Source organism: Panthera leo, chromosome A2 (genome assembly GCF_018350215.1).
Source record: "Panthera leo isolate Ple1 chromosome A2, P.leo_Ple1_pat1.1, whole genome shotgun sequence".
Lineage (NCBI taxonomy): Eukaryota > Metazoa > Chordata > Mammalia > Carnivora > Felidae > Panthera > Panthera leo.
In genome coordinates, this window is record NC_056680.1 from 68,930,775 (window position 1) to 68,950,917 (window position 20,143).

Genomic DNA, 20,143 nt, shown 5'->3' on the forward strand with positions numbered 1-20,143 from the left:
ATTTCAGTAACAGAGGCCAGAAAATGTCCACTTTGCTAAATGCTAGAACAATCTGTGTCAGAGAGTGCAGCATTCAAAAATACGTGCCGAGTGAATGAACGAATGAATAAATGCAAAATAAATAAATAATTAACTGCTGCCCCCCAAATTGAGATTCATGGTGATTTTAATGATTTGAGAGTAATTTAAAGCACGTTGACTTATGATCAAAATGTGTATTTCTCCCTCAATACCCACAGCTGTTCTGGGCCAGGTCTTGAAGGCTGTGCAACAGATGGGTAAGTGTTCTACTTGAGTCTAGTGGACCTTCTCAGAAATGACCAAACACTCTATCTGCACAGATTATGTTTTCCTGCATTTCTGATTCCCCTCTGCCTTCACAGGTTCTTTTTTTTACAGATTTTTAAAAATGTTTTACCTTATTTTTTGAGACACAGAGAGAGACAGAGCACGAGCAGGGGAGGGGCAGAGAGAGGGCGAGACACAGAATCCAAAGCAGGTTCCAGGTTCTGAGCCCAACATGGGGCTTGAACCCACAAACGCGAGATCGTGACCTAAGCCCAAGTCAGAGGTCTGCTCAACCGACTGAGCCACCCAGACACCCCTTTTACAGATTTTTTTTTAAGTTTATTTTTTTTATGTTGACAGCACTTGCAGGGGAGGGGCAGAGAGAGAGAGAGGGAGAGAGAGAGAGGAAACCCCAAGCAGGCTTCGCACTGTCAGCGCAGAGCCCGAGGTAGGGCTCAGTCCCATGAACTGTGAGACCGTGACCTGAGCCGAAATCAAGAGTCGGACGCTTCACCGACTGAGCCACCTGGGTGCCCCTACCTTCACAGTTCTTATTTCTTCTCTGGGCTGGCATAGCATCCCTGGCAGAGACCATCCTGCTGGTTGCACCCACCTCTCCCGTGCCTACTTTGTCGTGTGCTTCGGCGGAAGGGATGCAGGATGTGAGCCCTGGGGCCTGTTCCACGCCCAGCTCGTACTTGGTACACAGTGCTCCTCTTTATGTGGAGTCTATTTATGACTTCTTGGTCACACCAGTTCTGCTAGAGCCTCCTTCTAGCTTCTCTTCTTTTCCTGCTTGATGATCCATTTGACCGTATCACAAACCTTCCTGTGTGATGACAGCTCCAGCTTGGGGGGACTTTCTTCCCTTTTCTAAACAATGACTTCCACTAGCATTTCAGTTCTGATTCATTTGCTATCATTGCTTGAAATGCTGCACTAGGAAAGGCAGAATCGGGAATGGCTGTTCAGACTCCTCAGGACAGAGTGGTGTTATCGACCAACACTGTCTAGCGAGGAATCAGAATGATGTACAAGCCTCCTCTTTGTCATTCCTGACGTCCCCAACGCTAACCAAATCTCCATCTCTTCCATTTCTCGTCATGTCTACAAAATCCCTTCAATAACCTGCCCTCCCTGTCAGCTGACTCTTCTGCCCCAGAATTAACCCTACTCTCAAGTGAAACCTTAAAGACAAGTTAGGCGGTCTCTCGCTTCCTCTTCGCTGAGCCTACCGGGATGTCAGCAAAATTTGTCCTATCTTCATGCTACACTCGGTACCTTTGTAATGAGGTTTTCCGTCAAAGCCCCACCTGGAAACTAGCCAATGGCCATTCTTTGTGATATTTACTCTTTTTATGTTTTTCTTCCTTTTTTATTCACTCACCCTTACTACAGCTCCCCATGGAACAGATAGTCTGTAACCAATTATTCTTTATATCTTTCTGGTGTTCTTTTCAATATAATAAAAACTCACTAATCCAAAGTGCATTCACTGGGGAGATGGGATAAGGCAGGAGATGACTTTTTCACTCACTGAGAAGAAAGTGTTGTAAATATCATTGTCATGAAGTACCTTTGACTCACTTACAAGCAATTTGTAAGGATCTTGGGATACTTATGTGCTAATGATACTAATTAATCTTTGATGTTCTTTAACATTTCTTCCTAAAAATACGAAGTTTGCCAGAAATTCAAATAGAATAGATACTTGAGAACAATAATTTTAAGATGATTTTTATAGAATTTTAATATGTAAAATTAAGTTATTTTATATTAAATTGATACAGATTATATTTATAGGACTAGAAGATTGTATTATAGTATTTCTAGAATCTATAAATACAGATTATATTTATGGAATTTGAAGATTCTAAATTCAGAACCCATGAATTCAGATGGTTGTTTCCTCAGTGAGCTCTAGAACCTGAGTTTTGAGTTTTTGCTGTCCCTGAATCAAACACCACCTTTGTGGGAAGAAGAATGTGGCAGAGTGGTTTGATGTTGCATGGTGACATCACTCATTTATGACAATGATCTTTCTTATGTTGAAATCCTATCACATGATAACCTCCCCCCAAGCTTATTCGTAAAGCATTCCACATGGCTGTCATCCCATCTTGAAAGCCAAGAACACTTTGAAGAATCTCAACATTATGGAAAGAGTCCCTTCACCTAGGCAAACCAGTAGACAATGCATGTCTTAATACATGTGATGTGATGTTCTAGGCTTCGTATGTATGGAGATACTCTGGGGATACATGAAAATTCATATAAAAAGCATTACTGAAGTCTGAGTTACTTTTTGAATTATGTGGTTTCTTAAAAGATTAAAATATAATTGTCAGGGCACCGGGTGGCTTAGTTGGTTAAGTGTCCAACTCTTGATTTTGGTTCAGGTCATGCATGACCTCATGGATCAAGCCCATCTAGGTGTGGAGCCTGCTTGGGATTCTCTCTTTCCCTCTCCTTCTGCCCCTGCCCCGTGTGTGTGTGCATGTGCTCTCTCAATAGATAGATAGGTAGATAGATAGATAGATAGATAGATGATAGGAAGGAAGGAAGGAAGGAAGGAAGGAAGGAAGGAAGGAAGGAAGGAAAAAAGAAAAGGAAAGGAAAATAAGGGAAAGAAAAGAAAAGAAAAGAAAAGAAAAGAAAAGAAAAAAGAAAAGAAAAGGAGTCATATGGAGATGTCCAGATGATAGGTCAATTTAAAAAATGCAAAAAAAAAAAAAAAAAAAACAAAACCTGGGGGCAAAGCCTCTTATGCTCAAGAAGGTAGAAACACTACCCTAGAAACTCTTTGCTTTCTTTCCTCTCTGTAGAAGCCACATGGTATCTATTTTCTGAGATGATGTTAAATGATGTCAATGTACCAAAACATGCAGGAAGTACATACAATGCCAATGTAATAGAGTCTGTCACCAAACCTCACTTTTCCACGTCTCCCTCTTGTTCCAGGCCCAAGATCCCATCCATCGCCACTGGGATTGTTGGGGGCCTCCTCTTGGTGGTGGTGGTGGCCCTTGGGGTGGGCCTCTTTCTGCGCCGACGCCACATCGTCCGCAAGCGCACACTTCGCAGACTGCTGCAGGAAAGAGAGGTGAGTAGGTGCCCAGGCCGCACGCCCACCAGTGCCCCTCTCCCCAGAACCCCAGACAGGAACGAAGGCTCTCCTGCCAAGTGTTGCCAACTATTTTAAATATGTAATTGTATTATTATGCCTTATTGCTTACAATGGAAAAACCAGAAAGAATCTCTGAATGTCCAGGTATAAACAATTAATGACATTTTGGTACCTCTCTGGAGTGAAATGCCAATCTCACGACACAGATACAAAAGCCATAGGAGTCCTGTTTAACATACAGCACTCAGGTACATGCACAGGAGAAGGGCTTGCAAACAGGTTGTCTGGTGATTCCTGTGAAGGCACATGTTGAGATGTTACTTTGGCAAATCCCATTGTCTATAATAGTGCCGTTCCATTTTGAGCTGTTTGTGACTCACTCTACTGGTGGGTCTTGGGCAGGCCTCTTTGTGTCCGGCAGTGTGTCAGAAGCCAGAGTCCCTGGCAGGAGGGACCCGTAGCAGCTCATAGCACAATGGCACTTGTGTGTGTTAGGAGGCCCGACAGGCTACCAAAATGACCAATATCAAAACTTCCCTCACCAGAATTCTCTCAGTCCGGCTTATTGGCTGGAAACAGAAATCGAAATTGCATTTGTTGAAATGGAGCTCTTCTGTGCGAGGACAGCTGTATCAGGGAGTCCCTGTCCCAGCATACCTTTTCTGAAGTCCTAAAGAGAAGGTGTGCGTTCCTCCTTCCAAGTGAGCATGGCGGGTTCTTGGTGCTCACGCCCATCCACACATGGCTGTGTCTGAGCCTGGCTCACACCTCCTCCCATGTGGGCCTGAGCATTGAGGCCGCGACCCTCCTTCCTTGTCTCTCACAGCTTGTTGAGCCTCTTACGCCCAGCGGAGAAGCTCCCAACCAAGCTCTCTTGAGGATCTTAAAGGAAACAGAATTCAAAAAGATCAAGGTGCTGGGCTCTGGAGCATTTGGCACAGTGTACAAGGTGAGGCCACCAGGGCACCGAGACTTCTGGGGATGCAGGTTGGTGGGCATATTCAAAGTCCTGGGCTGTCTACTGTCTATCAAGCTTGTCTACTCTATGTGTAGCTCAGCGTTTGGGAAATTCTGATGTTTTCCCCAAGTTGTCAAGAGGGAATCTTTTATACTGGTGACATATAAGTGGTCCTGTGAGACCTGTACACAGACAACAAAGTTATCGTGGAGGACAGCATTGACTTTGTAAAGGGGTGAGTGGCAGGGATGGAGTCTGAAGGGGGACTGCCTCTCACTGCATGACAGCATCCAAATAATGCCCAGGTCAAAACAGCTCTTAATTTGTTTTTCCTGGATCCTGTTATATCAAGTCTGATTTCCATTAGACCCAGAGCCAGTATCTCAGAATTCTGGACAAAATGATCCACACTGGTTTTATAATTCACACAAGCTTTGGGTTTTTTGTAATCTAACTACTCTGATTCATGGAACACTATATAGCCAAAGAGCTGCTGAGATGTCATGGCTCCTAGCACTGGTGACCTTGGAGCACAGAGCTGTGCTCAAGGTCCCTCACCCTTTCGGATGGTATTACTGGTAAAGTCCGTGCATCTTGTGAGTCAGCATATTGCATAGTGTGACAGTCGCCAGTTAATGTCTTCTCTCCCTCCTCGTCACAGGGACTCTGGATCCCAGAAGGTGAGAAGGTTAAAATTCCCGTGGCCATCAAGGAGTTACGAGAAGCCACATCTCCAAAAGCCAACAAGGAAATCCTTGATGTGAGTTTCTCCTTTGTTTCCTAGTTATCCACAGGCGTGGACATCAGAAGCCACATTTTAGAAGCCACACACTGCCCTGTTTTAGACTTTCTCCATCACCACATTCTAAATGTTTACTTTCATGTCTTTTTTTCCCTTCAGGCTGTAGTTGGTATAATTCCCTCTCAGGGCTTCTCCGATAGAGAAGACTTGGGTCCTCCATTCTGCTATGTCTCCCAAAAGGATAGAAACTCACAATCGCTGGCTGTCCACCAAGGGCCAGGCTCAGGACTAGTCGCTTTGCACATGAGGAACTCTCCCCATGAGTCTGTGGTACAGGGATTAACACTCAGTATGCTTTGCAGGCATAAAGAAGCTTGCTCACGTTCACGCGATTGGCACAGGATTCCAGCCTATCGTTATTTCTGCCCCTGAAGCACGTGTCCATTTTGCTCTACCAAGTTATCTTTGAAGTGGCTTTTTTAAAGGTGCCTGGGATTATAGTATGGATGCTCTCTAGAAGCTCTGTAAAGTGTTGCCCCTCTTTGGTACTTTCCCCCAAATAGCTTAAATGTTATTTCCAGTGTTCTCCGTTAGTTTACGGGGCAAGACTTTGAAATGTGCCACAAGATTATTTGCACGTCTTTACTTTCGGTACCACTGAACTTTCGTCATCTTCTCTGGATCCTCACCAGTCGGTGAGGGCACTGCATCCCTTTAAACAGCAGTTGGCTGAAAGAGGGGCCACCATGGAATGTGGCCGAGCCCACTTCAAGGGATGCCCAGGAGGATCCAACGGACAATCCTATTGGGGTGTCCGTGAACACCATTGGCCTCTGTTTGCTGTGGGTTGATGCAAACTTTTGCTCCTGTCCCAGGGCAGAGCCAGAGAAAGAGAAGCTGGAGAGGCTTAGCAGGAGGTTAGGGGAACCAAGTCAAAGCAAAAGAAAACCGACTGCCTCAAAAATCTAGAGAATTTAGTTATCCTACGGTGGGGAGGGACAGGAGGCAAATGTAATACTCCCCCATCTTACATCTAACCCACAGGATATATACCAAACAAAGCAAACATGGGCCTTTTTTTTTTAAATTTTTTTTTTTTAACGTTTATTTATTTTTGAGACAGAGAGAGACAAAGCATGAATGGGGGAGGGTCAGAGAGAGGGAGACACAGAATCTGAAACAGGCTCCGGGCTCTGAGCTGTCAGCACAGAGCCCGACGTGGGGCTCGAACTCACAGACCGCGAGATCATGACCTGAGCCGAAGTCGGCCGCCCAACCGACTGAGCCACCCAGGCACCCCAAACATGGGCCTTTTAAAAAATGTGTTTAGACACAATGAGCTTCCCAGTGGCATAACACTGTATACACTTCAATTACCCCCAGCTGACTTCCCTCCTTTACTCTGGCACACCCTAAATGAGAGATGATGTATTAATAAATAAAGTGCAGTAGCAAATCGCACGCATTGAAGATATACGTATCGAGCAAAATTACCTCTCATTTTCAATGGCTTACAAATTAACGTGAAGTCCAATTAACATATACCGTCAGCTCTCATTGGCACAACCGCAAGAAATATGTTTGCGAAGGCTCTTGACTTAGAACCTCCAGCTCCCTCACGTATTGCGTTGAAAAGAAAATCTTTTTTGCGGAGTCTGCTTCCTTAATTCGTGTTTTACTCATTCAGGGCATTCCAATAACTCTCACAAAACAAGGTTGAAATGTGAATTTCAGCAATGTTTACAACCCAGAGTAAGGGGGATTTTGAAGACAATAGGTGTGCTTTGGGGGAGAAGTCGTTTTCACTGAAAAGGACCTCCAGGTCCCCTGAAACCGGAGGAAATCTGCTGTGGTGGGGTAGAGGAGGGGTGGACAATAAAGTAAACCCTGAAAAGTTTACAAAACACGAGCCTCTGTGTACCTCTTGCTCTGCTTCTCTCCTGCTCTCTTCTCCCTCCGTTTTTGGGGAAGTTTTGTTTGTTTTGTTTTGTTTTTTGCGTTTTTTTCTCCAGGGTTAGTGAGATATAATTGGCGTAAAGCATGGTGGCCCGACTTACACATACTGTGACGTGATACCGCAGTAAGGTTCGCTAGCGTCTTCGCCTCATATAGATACAATAAGAAAAGCAAAAAAAGAAAAGTTGCTCCCTGCCTAAGAACTCTTGGCATCTACTCTCTTAACTTTCTTGTATACCATACCACAGTGTCAACTCCTTTTCTCTACCCCCCTGCCCCCCATTATTTTGTTCCTGCCTTTGATTCTTGTTTCTACTGGACTCTTATCTTTTCTGATATCAGACATCACAGCTGTCACAGTTCATGGGTGACACACTTGAGAACTTGTCATTTGCTTTTCCTGAAGCCCAGTCTGCCCAGAATTCGCAAGCAATCCCATCAGGGCAGGGTGATTCCTGGGTGATGGAGAGCCCCTGAAGGAAAGGAGGAGCCGGTAAGGGAAGTGATTATAAGGCCAGTTTCAACAGTGAGCTAAGGGCAAGTCAGTTCTGTGACAGGACAGCCCGATGGAGCTGAACGTGTCCTTTGAAGTGCTCATACTCACTTGTAAATGGTCCCACACACCCAATACTGGCTACCCTTCTTCCCCTACTGAGATCAGGCACTGAGATCCAGAACATACACGCGGCAGCCTCTGGTTTAAGCTGCTGGTGGTGGCTTAGTTAACTGGTACAGTTTCAGAAATGTAGGGGCACCTACCTTTCATTCTTAAGGTTCAGTGTATGCCTTCCTGAAGGAGTTTAAAATGTAGTGGAATCCTTTTCCCCAATTCTTTTTTTTTTTTTTAATGTTTATGTATTTTGAGAGAGAGCGAGAGCCTGCGAGAGTTCATGCCAGCAAGGGAGAGGCAGAGAGAGAGAGAGGGAGAGAGAGAATCCCAAGCAGGCTCCATGCTGTCAGCACAGGGCCTGATGCGGGGCTCAATCCCATGAACTGTGAGATCATGACCTGAGCCGAAATCAAGAGTCAGATGCTTAACCGACTGAGCCACCCAGGTGCCCTCTTTTCCCCAATTCTTTTTTTTTTTTTTTTTTTAATGTTTATTCATTTTTGAAAGACAGAGACAGAGCGCAAGCAGGGGTGGGGCAGAGAGAGAGGGGGACACAGAATCTGAAGCAGGCTCCAGGCTCCAAGCTGTCAGCACAGAGCCCAACACAGAGCTCAAACTCATGGACTGTGAGATCCTGAGCTGAAGTTGGACGCTCAACCAACTGAGCCACCCAGGTGCCCTCTTTTCCCCAATTCTTTTTGTTTTTTTTTTAAATTTTTTAAATGTTTATTCATTTTTGAAAGACAGAGAGAGACAGAGCACAAGCAGGGGTGGGGCAGAGAGAGAGGGGAAAACAGAATCTGAAGCAGGCTCCAGGCTCTGAGCTGTCAGCACAGAGCCCGACGCGGGGCTCGAACTCATGAACTGCGAGATCATGACCTGAGCCGAAGTCGGTTGCTCAACCGACTGAGCCACCCAGGCGCCCCTCTTTGCCCCAATTCTTAACCTAAAATAGTTCACAGCTGAAGGAGAAAAGTGAAAAGGAAGGCATCAAACATCATTTTGGCAACCGGGACAAAATAATAGACTTTCAAGGTCCCAAAGCCTCAGAGGCACCCTGCCATGTGACTCAGCCTCGGGGTCTCCGAACTGAACGTGGGCTCTGCCTGCCGGTCTGTGCGCGTGGCTGGTGTGTCCAGTCCAGACACTGTTGTGGACTACCACACATTCTTTCTGCAAGTCACAGTGCACCTTTGAGATTCCAAGATAAACAGCTCAGAACAAAGCTCGCTTCAACTTCTGTGCACACCAAGCAGGACACACGACCAAACAGCGTGTCCATTGTTTTTGGGGGCGGGGCGGAAGCGATGACCTAGTTCTGTTGCACTATCGGATTTGAATAGGATCGGGGACCTGGCAGGGCTCCAGGCTCTGTGTGGCCCGACACCCACGCCCGAGCTCCGTTCCCCGATCCCCCCCGTCCAGGTCAGCTCCTCGCGGCCCCACAACAGATGGGCAGCTCAAACTGCTCTGCTCTGCAGATTTTTCTCCCCTCGAAAATGAATACAACATGTTTCCAAATCTCAACCAGATCTTGAGAAAATAGGAACGGCCAGAGGACTTCTTTGGAGTTATGGTTGTACAGTTTCCCAGACTTGGGGGAGAGACGTGATTTGTGCTTTTCTGGCAATCGCGTGGCCTCTTAATTTTTCCATAGACTTCCCAGTTTAAGTTTAGGGAAGGCAATGGAAAAAGAATGCAAACATTTATATATGTGCTGTGTGTGTCACGAGGTCTCCGAGCTTTCTGGTAGCCTGTTAACCAGAGCGCTCAACAAGGCATCACAGGAGACCACAGGGTGCAGCATGTGGGGTGAGGAGGGGGCTCATGGAGGGTGCCTCCCTTGTGAGGAGACCCTTCTGTGGGCCCAGCTCTGACACAAGGCATCTCCATTCGCCTCCCTGGGCCTCAGTTTCCCTTTCAGGCAAGTAACGGCCTCAGAAGAAATGGGACTTGCAGGACCCTCCAGTTCTAAGTTTTATAAACAGCCCTTCTCCAAGATTAAACGATGTTTGAATGTGCATAAGTGTCAAATGTCTACCCTGCCCTTAAATGTTGTGATACGATGTTTATAATACAGAAGAAATACCAGCTCTCCCAGCTCTCCCTGCAAGGAGAGGGCCTAGGCCTGCAGGAAAGCATCCACACAGACGTTGGCAGCGAATGTTAAAAGCTAAGGGAATTTTTGTTGCTGTTGTTAATGGGAGTGGCACGGTCTCTGATTTGCTTTGAATTTCTGCCTTTGTTTGATTTCAGTGTAGTTCAGTCCTGACCGTTTTGAGGCACTTATGTGCCTAGACAGGTGTTTGGTACCACTGGAAGGACAAAAGAGGAATAAATGTCCACCCTCACACCAAGGCATTAACCCCACTTGCTGAGGCCTCAGGTACATGCAGGGGATATTGAGGCGACAAATGAACAGCGTTTGCCAACAAAATATGGCGCTAAATAGGCAAATGACGGGAGCTGAGAATGTAGTCCTTTCCTCAAAGAGCTTGATGGGGAGGGAGGACATTTTCAGAATCACACAAGTATTTAAGAGCAGATTATGATTAGTGCTCCTGAGCACTCAGAATCCCCTGGGGGGTTTGTTCAAACAGATTGCTGGGCGCACCTCCCGGCATCTCACACGGTAGGGTAGGCCTGGGTGGGGCCCAGGAATTTGTATCTCCAGCAAGTTCCCAGGCAGTGAAGAGCCTGCTCCCCCAAGGAAAAACTGCGAGATGCCAAGAGAGTTTGAGACTGGGGAGTCGGGAAGGCCCCTCGGAGGAGGAGTCAGAGAAGGAAAGAGGAGGTGGAAAGACATTCCAGGCAGAGGCCCTCTTGTGGGCGAGGGCCTGAGGGAGGTTGAGAGAGCCCAGAGCAGGAAGAAGGGGAAGGAGGGGGGGTGGGGGGTTCCGGAGAAGGGGCTGACGTTCAAGGCCTGGGGCTGCCCAGGAACTGTGAGGCCGGAGAAAGGCTGAAGGCAAGAAACATGATGTGATCAGGTTTGAGTTTGGGAGTATGTGTATTGCCCTCCACCCCCAGCCCAGCGACCTGTGTCCTCGGTCTCTTCTGTCACCCCTGGCTCCTGTGATGTTCTCACCCAAGCATCCCCCTTCTCCTGGGGGCCAAGTCCACATTCCGCCCTCAGGAGTGGTGGGAATATATGAAAGAACTTCTGAGCTCTCTGTTGCAGGCCATGTGGTCCCTGTCACATCTGAATTAAAGGTGTTCGAAGGGAGGACAGAATTTATGGGTGCTGTGAGACAGAAGAGAGGGTCCCATTGTGTGCGCAGTTGGAAATAAAACCTGCTTCTTGCACCCAAGAATAGAAGGGTTAAAATAAAGTCTGTAGTCACAGTTCTGTGTCCCAAAAGGCCTCTGCCGTGACAGCCAGTTAAATGAGGGAGGGGGCACTTTGCAGAACAGCACAGTTTCCCATCTTGAGACTGAGGCACGGCGGCAGCATCGACCCCCCTCTCTTGAGAAATGAATCCTGGGCAGGGGCGCCTGGGTGGCTCAGTCGGTTAAGTGTCTGGCTCTCAGTTTCAGCTCAGGTTATGATCTCACAGTTCGTGGGTTCGAGCCCCACATCGGGCTTTGCGCTGACGGTGTGGAGGCTGCTTGGGATTCAGTCTCTCCCCCTGTCTCTCTCTGCCCCTCCCCGACATGCTCGCATGTGCGCACGCGTTCCTCTCTCTCTCTCTCTCTCACACACACAAAAATACATAAAAACTTAAAACAACAACATCAACAAAAAACAAATGAATCCTGGGCAGCCAACAGAGTCTGCAGTCACTGTAACGTAATGCCCTCTGTCCGGTTCAAAGCCACCCAGAAGGGCCTCTCTGGCTCTACTCCCAGGACCATGGTGGTGCGGTAGACCATTGTCCACTGAGACCCGGCCTTGTTGAGAAGTGAGGTCTCTCGCTGGGGCCACTTGCGGGCTTGTGTGACCTCTGCTGGGAACTTTCGCCCTCGTACCTCTGGACGCGTGTCTCCATTCAGCGAGAAAGGCATTACCAAGGCGTAGGGGCCCAGACACGGATTTCTGCAGCCCTGACAACATTTCAGGGTGCAGCAGCTTTGGCCTTCGGACAGAGGTCTTAAGAACAGAGATGTCAGCGGGTTCCAGTTTCATTCAATGTGCTGTTGCCAAATGCTGCGCGGGTCTCTCTGTAGACGGAAAGCCTTGCTTCACACTCACAGGGTCCCATCTTCCACTCATGGGTCCTTTCACAGCCTGATACGTATGCAGTAGACCTCGCGTGAATGTAAATGTCCATTGCACTGAATCTTTCATGGGCCGCCCCGTCCTCCGCAAGTACACACTTTGGAACTCAAAATCACGTTTGCGCTTTGCTTCTTTTTACCCGGAAAGGGCTCTGCCTGCCTCTCCCGTCAGCCACCATAGGGGGACCTTTCTAATGCTTTCCTCTCCTCTCCTTCATGCAGGAAGCTTACGTGATGGCCAGTGTGGACAATCCCCACGTGTGCCGCCTCCTGGGCATCTGCCTGACGTCCACGGTCCAGCTCATCACACAGCTCATGCCCTTCGGCTGCCTCCTGGACTATGTCCGCGAGCACAAGGACAACATTGGCTCCCAGTACCTGCTCAACTGGTGTGTGCAGATTGCGAAGGTAAGTCGACGTGGAAGCCCACCCAGATGGGTTGTGCACAGAGCAGGGCCCAGCTCCGAAAGTAGGGTAGAGATGCCCACTAAACAGGAGGTGCGGCTGCCTTAGCTCGCGGTGCCTATCCCTCATGGCCTGGGAGGATGCGGTCATTCGTGGGAGCCCCGAAGAAAAACAACAAGGGGAAAAAAATAAAGACAGCTGGAAAATCGACAATTGGGTTCTCCATCCTGGGACAACTAAGTTTGCCGCAAGGGTACATGCGTGAGTGTGCGTGTGTACCCAGACACACAACATACGCTCTCCATTATTTTGGTTTCAGTTGAATTGATTGCTTTTGGCATCAAATCAGTGCCTGTCCCACTGCACGTTGAAAATCTAATGATATGACTACATTTAAACAATTTTCTCTTTATTAGGTGGTTAGTATGATTTGATGGCCAATGCTCTCATTTCTCTGGCGTTCTTTGTGTTGACTATTACGGTCAAGATGTGGCTTCTGCCCAGTCGGGACTTGATAACAAGGCAAGCAGGGAGGCTGAGGCCGAGGCTGGGACTCAGATGGCAGTGTGGCTGTGACGACAAGGGCAGGTGCTGGGTGTGAGACCCGGCAGGTGAACAGGTGCTTCTGCTGCTTCACTGGGACTCCTCATGTGCCCACCCCTCCTCTGTTAACAGGCCTGATCCAGTGTGAGGGAGGGCGGATAATGCTTGGCCAGGTGGCCCTACCTGTGTGCTGAGGACAGAAGCAGAGCCATGTGCTGGGTATTTAAGTACCCATCTGGCCTCCAAAGGACTTGTACTTTAATCTCAAAACTCCCCCCCTTTTTTTTTAATGTTTATTTATTTTTGAGAGAGTGCGAGGTGGGGAGGGGCAGAGAGAAGGGGACAGAGGATCTGAAGCGCGCTCTGTGCTGACAGGCCGACAGCAGCGAGCTCGTAGCGGGGCTCGGACTCACAAATGGCGAGATCATGACCCGAGCCGAAGTCAGTTACTGAACCGATGGAGTGGCCCAGGCTCCCCTCAGACCTCTCTCTCTTGATCCCAGCACTGCATCAGTTATTTGCAACCCAACTGGCCAAATTCTGTTTTTTACTGGCAATGTTTTACTGGGTTGAATTTGGGGAGTTTGTGGGCAGGCCCCTCTCTGAGCGTGTATGTCATTGACATTCTCTGTCTCCCCAGTGCGGCAGGGTGTGGAGGGGTGTGCTGGGGCCACAGAGTCAGAAAGCCTGTCTTCCACCGGATGTTGTTTGGTTCCTGCCTGCTCACATCACCCTGTGTCGTGGTGGTAGTCAGTCCTGTGGAATTACTCTGGCAGTTGTTCTGATCTTAATTCCTAGCAGGTGTGTGAGGTGACTGATAGGACAAATAAAATATGTCTGGGGCACTGGCCAGCCAGTGGATGCCCATAATACCACAGGACAGACTCTTGCTGAGAGCACTGGCACCAAGGGAAGGCAGGCTCCTTTCCTGAATCCAGGGTTCTGGGCCATGTTGGCCAAGTGGGAGACCACCTCCCAGGATGACCAGAGTGCAGCACGTTGCTGTTTATTCCGGTGCCATCTACAGCTGCTGGAGGCTCCCAGCACCCTGGGAAGTGGGGGGGCTCTCCTCTTCTCACCGTCTCTAGTCTCCTGGTGTTCCTGTCATTCTCCCAGCCGTACCCTGGCCACAGAGCAGAGGGGTTATTCGTGTTATTAGAGAACAGCCCTGGAAGTGGGGAGCCATGCCTCAGATGCTATGGTTTCATGAAAATGCTCATTATTTCTGTGACTGGTTTAGTTTCCTGAGGCTGCCACAAATTGTCACAGACTGGTGGCTTACCACAACGGTAACTCACCCTGTCACAACTCTGCAGCTCAGCAGTCCAAAATCAAGGTACCAGCTGGGCCATGCCCTGTCCGAAGGCTCTAGGGAAGAATCTGTCCTTGCCTTTCCTTTTTTGGTAGCTCTAGACATCCCCAGGCTCCTGGCTGTGTCCCTCCAACTTCTGCCTGAGTCTTCACATAGCCTCCTTCTCTGTGTCTCAGTCAAAATTGCCTCTTCCATTCTCTTAAAAGACACCTGTCACCCCTAAATCCAGGGTGATTTCATCCAAGACCTTTACCTGGTTACATCTCCAACACCCTGTATCCAAACAAACCAGGTCACTTTCTGAGGCTCCTGGTCAGCATGAAACTCAGGGACCCTATTCAGTCCGGAACAGTGGCTGATCTGGGGGAGGAGGTGGTTAGCCCCAAGTAGGTTTTACTGACTATAGAATTATTCCTAGAGGTCTGCTCATACACTGACTCCTGAACCCAGAAATTCTCACTTAGCTTTCTTCCTCGATTATCTAAGGCAACAAACTGGGAGTATGGCCCTCCGTACCTTGCTTTATTTGCTTTATTTTCTTTTAAGCACATCTTGCTACCTGGGAAGATGTGGCTTATGTACTTGTTCACTCGAGCGTGTGCCCACCTGCCCCATCTGGAAGGTGAGCCCTGGAAGAGTGGGTGTCCTGGCCGCATCGCCACCCGGGGCAGAGCGTCCAGATCTCTGTATACCTGCGGCCAGCTTCTCCTCCCAGATTCATGAGGCCCACTTCACCAGAGGGTGCCAAAAGACTGAGCATTTCTTCTCTAATTATCTCATGGCAACCACCAGCTCCACGAAAGTGACATTTCTTGTGATGGGGCACATAGCCTCAGCAAGTTTTGTCCAATACAGAACTGTGTTTACAAGTCAGCAGACTGTAGATCCAAATCTCAGTGGTGGCATTTATTAGCCATGTGACCTCTGGCAAGTTGCTTGTCTTTTTGTGCCTAGTCTCTTTGGCTGTAAACGAGATTCTGCCATTGGTCCTCCCGGGTGGCGAGGACAACCCCATTTAGCCTCTGTGACACATCTATCATGGTTCCCGCATGCATGTGGTGCTCACTGAATGCTCCCTCTCTCCGTTTCTTGCCCCGTATTTTGGCTAAGTTTTGTTGCATCAACAACTGATATCTAAGCTGAAATGCTGTCTTCCTCGAGTTGTACATCCGCTTTCATTTAGTAGAGCATCTCCTGTTTCCGGATCTTCTCGCAGTCGTGAGTTTTTGTTTTTTTTTTTTTCCTCTCTCTCCTTTGCAACCTTACGTTTCAGTCTGCCTGACCCCTGGTGTCTACAAAGTTGGAAGTGTCTTTTACCCTAAACACCAGCTTCTCCGACCAAAATGGAAAAAAAAAACAAACATAAATATGCTGGTAGCCACAGCAAGGAGGAATTCAGCTTTGCCTGGGCCCTGTCATAGGAGTTACCAGAGTCCCCGAGTTGAGTTTCCAGGGCCTGAGAGTTTTGCAAGATCGTTCTCTGTATAATGTTGCTCACAATTTCAGCCCGTTAATTGAAATCCACTATTCTGTCTATTGTACTTTGTTTAGCTCTACTTCACATTGATGTTCTTCCAGGTGGTGGCTGTTAGCGGTCTGGGGTAGATTTGCTCTCTAATTCAGAAGAGAAATCTTTTCCCACTCTATTTGAATAGCTGTAGTGATGGAGTGCCTGTCCCGGAGGGAAAGGAAAATAATGGTTTCCTCAGTTGTGAAGAGAGAAATTTGCTCTTGGGTTAGTGACTTTTTATCTAAGTATGAAATGCTGTTTTTGAAACCACCCAGAAACACTTAGTGGCTGACCAGAAACTAAACTCGTGGCATTTTTAAAGTGGGATGCATTGACTTATAAACGTCCTGCATTGATTTACAAAGGCATGGACTCTCTTGGGAAGTTTTTTCAATATTGATGGAGAGCTGGCCACTGTTAGGCAAGTTTATTTTCCTGGCTGAACTGCTGAGAGGACAAATTATATCACCTGGGCAAAAGGAAAAGAAAAGAGAAGAAGGAAGGGACTCGGTCAGGATGGGACTGGGAGAGCAGAAGAGAGCCACAGCCCCTCACCGTACACGGTGAAAATGGATTCTATTCTCCGGTCTCAGGACCGCCACCTGTCCCCCATCAGAAAGATCTTTCTTTCCTAAGCTCCTGGCTCATGAGGCCGGGTAGCTCCCACTTGCTGGGACTTAGCTGCTTCAGAAAGTGTATCCACTCTTTCTGGCTACATAAGGCAGCTAGTAAGTCCAAAAATATATCAGATGGCACAATAATGTTATAGTATGTTCTAATCTGAAAGATCCTATCATCCTATCATCCATCTCTTGGAAAATACCCCTCCGAGTATCCATTGTCCCGCACATTATTGCAAAGTCCTGCAGGAAAGCAAGCTCTCCGGACTGTGCTTAATCCGTCATTTTCCCAAACCTTTGGGACAAAAGAACTTTCTCATCACCTAACCCTGATTAAGATCTCACGGAGTTGAGTTTTCAGGGAATTGGCATACATCGCGGATCCTCGGGATCAGGCCCCAGTGGGGTTTGAAGACAGAAGGCAGGAGGCAGCAGAGGCTCTCGGGAAGACATGGGCTGCAGGGCCATTCTCTGACCACAGCTCGATGGGCACCAAACCATGCTTAGGTCAGGCTGTGAGATACAGTTTAATAAGGATAAACTTAAAAAGTTAGTTCAAAGCTTTCATTTTAGAAGTACACGGGATTACTTGGTGTGGTGTAAGTTTATTTGAAGAAGCCCCAGGTGTTTTCATGGGCTACACATTTGTCAGAACCGTCACTGCCTGGGAGCCGCTAAAAGGGGGAGGAGACAAGATGGGCAGAGCCATTCGCAGGTTATCAGGTCCAGGTGAGGAGAAAGAAGTGCTCGTTCTACCCTGATGTAGCCAGAACATTCCAGGCCATGTATGTTCGGTTCTGGGTGCCCCGTCATGAAACCCATGTTGACAAACTCTACTGTGGTCATAATAGATGAGCAGGGGTGTGAGAGAATGAAAATCATGCTGGCTGAAGAACTAGGAAAAGAGCTACAGTCTGTTAGTCTAACCAGGGTGTCGTGGCAAACAGACACTCCATTCTCTGGAACTTCAGATGCACAGACTCCTGGTCCCGCCTGGGCTCTGGCCTTCCCACTCAGGTCAGCTCCCTCTACACTCCAGGTCAGGATTCATCAAGGTGAGGTTCAAGGTGCAGCCCAAGGGTGCTGATTCACCACTGACCTCTGCTCTGTCCTCAGAAAGGACGACTTCCAGGAGCTGATTCCCCTGCAAAGCACCCTCCTCCGTAAACACCTAGGCAACAAGACAGATCAGCAACAGAGCCAAACAGTAGATCCAGTTACCAGAAATTTCAGTTATTTGGATTATTTTTTACTTATTCTCGAATGTTCCACAAAAGGTTACGGTTGCATTTAATCAACCTAAATGATCGCTTTGCAGGAAGTCATTAAAAAGCCAAAAGTTACTGTGCTATTAAAATATCAAAGCATCAAAATACCAACGTTTAGATATTTCACTTCGTCATTTCTTGGGCGTGTATGTGCCAGTATTAGGAATCGTGTGAAATAGATGTATAAATAAGATGAAATTTCTTATCTCCCCAGTTTATAAGCCAGTGAGGGAACCGGAGCCACACAGCTAGCAGTGTTGCAGGGAGTGAATGGTCAGAGCAGGAGAGCTGGGTGCAGGGAGGACAGACTCCCGCAGGCTGCTATGAAGAACACACGGGGTCCGGCAAGGTGGGCTCAGTCTGTCAGCCAGGCACCAGGTGCTGTGAGGACAGTGGGGAGGGGACAGGAGGGATGGGCAGGGGATGGGCACACCAGCCTGTGGCTTAGCCTCGAGAGTTCTGTGCTGGAGACGTGAGTGAGAGGCCTGACCCACCTGTTGGCAGTGAGCACACAGTGAGAGGTGGCCATCCCACAGTGTCAGGAATGCAGAGCAGCTCAGGGGCTGAGAGCTGGGCTGCTGCGGGAAGGGAAGGGCAGGGTGTGGAGCTAGAGAGGAGGAGGGGAGGCCCCGGTAGGGCCCCGTAAGCCCCAACAAGAAGACAGCTTCGGATGAAGAAAGCAAAGGGCGCCTCTCGGGAATTTGTTCACGATCAGACTTTTTGGGAAAGTGGAGGAGTCGCGGCCTAATTCAAGCTCACGGCAAAAGGGAGGGAGAAGTGTGGGTGGATTTGGCAGTTTGGGGGAGATGATGAAGGGCTTTCACTGGGCACCATCCTGAGTGTTCTACATGGATTAACTTATTTAACCATCTGAGGAGCCCAATTTACATATGGGGAAACTGAGGCACAGGCATGTGTAAGTCACTTGCCGAGGTCTTGAGCTAGTTAAGTAGCAAAATCAGGATTGGGCCCCAGGCAGCCAGTCTCCCAAGTCCATACTGTTTTGTATTCTTCTCTTTTTTTTTTTTTTTTTAAATATATTTATTTAAAGTCAAGTTAGTTAACATAAAGTTTCAGTGATTCATCACTTACATATAACACCCAGTACTCATCCTTAACAGGTGCCCTCCTTAATGCCCATCATCCATTTAGCCCATCCCCCACGGACCTCCCTTCCAGCAACCCTCAGTTTGTTCTCTATAGTTAAGAGTCTTTTATGGTCTGCCTCCCTCTCTGTTTTTATTTTTCCTTCCCTTCCTCTATGTTCATCTGTTTTGTTTCTTAAATTTCACATATGAGTGAAATCATATGATATTTGTCTGACTTATTTCGCTTAGCATAATACACTCTAGTTCCATCCACGTTGTTGCAAATGGCAAGATTTCACTCCTTTTGATGTCCGAGTAAAACTCCATTGTATATATAAACCACATCTTCTTTATCCATTCATCAGCTGTTGGATGTTTGGGCTCTTTCCATACTTTGGCTGTTGTTGATAGTGCTGCTATAAACATCGGGGTGCGTGTGCTCCTTCAAATCAGCATTTTTGTAGCCTTTGGATAAATACCTAGTAGTGCAACTGCTGGGTTGTAGACTAGTTCTATTTTTAATTTTTTGAGGAATTTCTGTTCTATTTTCCACAGTGATTGCACCAGTTTGCATTCCCACCAACAGTGCAAAGGGGTTCTTCTTTCTCTGCATCCTCGCCGACATCTGTGGTTGCCTGAGTTGTTAATTTTAGCCATTTTGACAGGTGTGAGGTGATATCTCATCGTGGTTTTCATTTTCCGTACTCTTGCACTTGCTGTCATGGCTCAGGGCAGAACCCACAGACCAGTGAGCCTGGCTGGTCTCCTGTCCCCTCACAGTAGGATGTTGGTGCCAAACGAGCCCTGTCTGGGATTGGAAATTCTGACACTTTCTACCTCTTCTGGGTAGGGGCTCAGTGGTAGGTGAAACATACTATTGAGTTTACTCTGCCAAAACCATCTGCCAACCTCTCTACTTCCTACTTTGTGCCATTTCCGTACTCACGAAGTCAGGGGTCAATGGACTCCCCATGGCTGTTTATGAAATAGAACAGAAATGGATCCCAGCCTCTCACTCTGGACTCCTCCCAAGAGTTGTAGGATGCTGCAGCCCTCGGGGAAAAGAGTCTGTAAATGTCAAACCCAACCACCCCCAGTCCTTTCTTCTTCCGTAGGTGGTATGCCAGAAAAATCCTTAATATCCGTGTGAAGCATATCCCTGGGCTTCTCTTGTGTGCATACAGGTTCCAAGCTGGCTCTTCAAATTCCCGTATAACCTTCGTATTTCAAAATTCATCCTAGCTGTCCTGTAGTAATTAACAAAAATAAATATGTTGATTTAAATTAAAGAGAGGATCTCTTCAGGAAATGAGCTCCCCAAAGAGGCCCTACTGAGCCCGTGCTGATACAGCTTCCTGTGGTTCTCTGTGTAGATGGGCTCTTATCACGTCTCTTATCTTTGCTGACTGGTTAAAATATAACTTTGCTGGGCACTGAGATGGTCTTTGAAACTGCCTCTATAGTGTGGGACAGAGACTTGATGAACAGAGTTTTATCTAAG

General features: G+C 47.7%; 1 protein-coding gene across 2 annotated transcripts in view; it reads left to right on the plus strand.

The window, feature by feature from the left end:
• Positions 1-20,143, plus strand: part of EGFR (epidermal growth factor receptor) — a 207,163-nt gene that overhangs the window by 171,523 nt on the left and 15,497 nt on the right. Inside the window, exons 16-20 of one of the 2 annotated variants that reach the window (XM_042914127.1) lie at positions 240-278; positions 3,250-3,391; positions 4,242-4,364; positions 5,035-5,133; positions 12,119-12,304. In XM_042914127.1, the coding sequence (XP_042770061.1) occupies positions 240-278; positions 3,250-3,391; positions 4,242-4,364; positions 5,035-5,133; positions 12,119-12,304 (589 nt within the window). The remainder of the gene's footprint in view (positions 1-239; positions 279-3,249; positions 3,392-4,241; positions 4,365-5,034; positions 5,134-12,118; positions 12,305-20,143) is intronic. The other variant, XM_042914132.1, reaches the window with a different exon arrangement.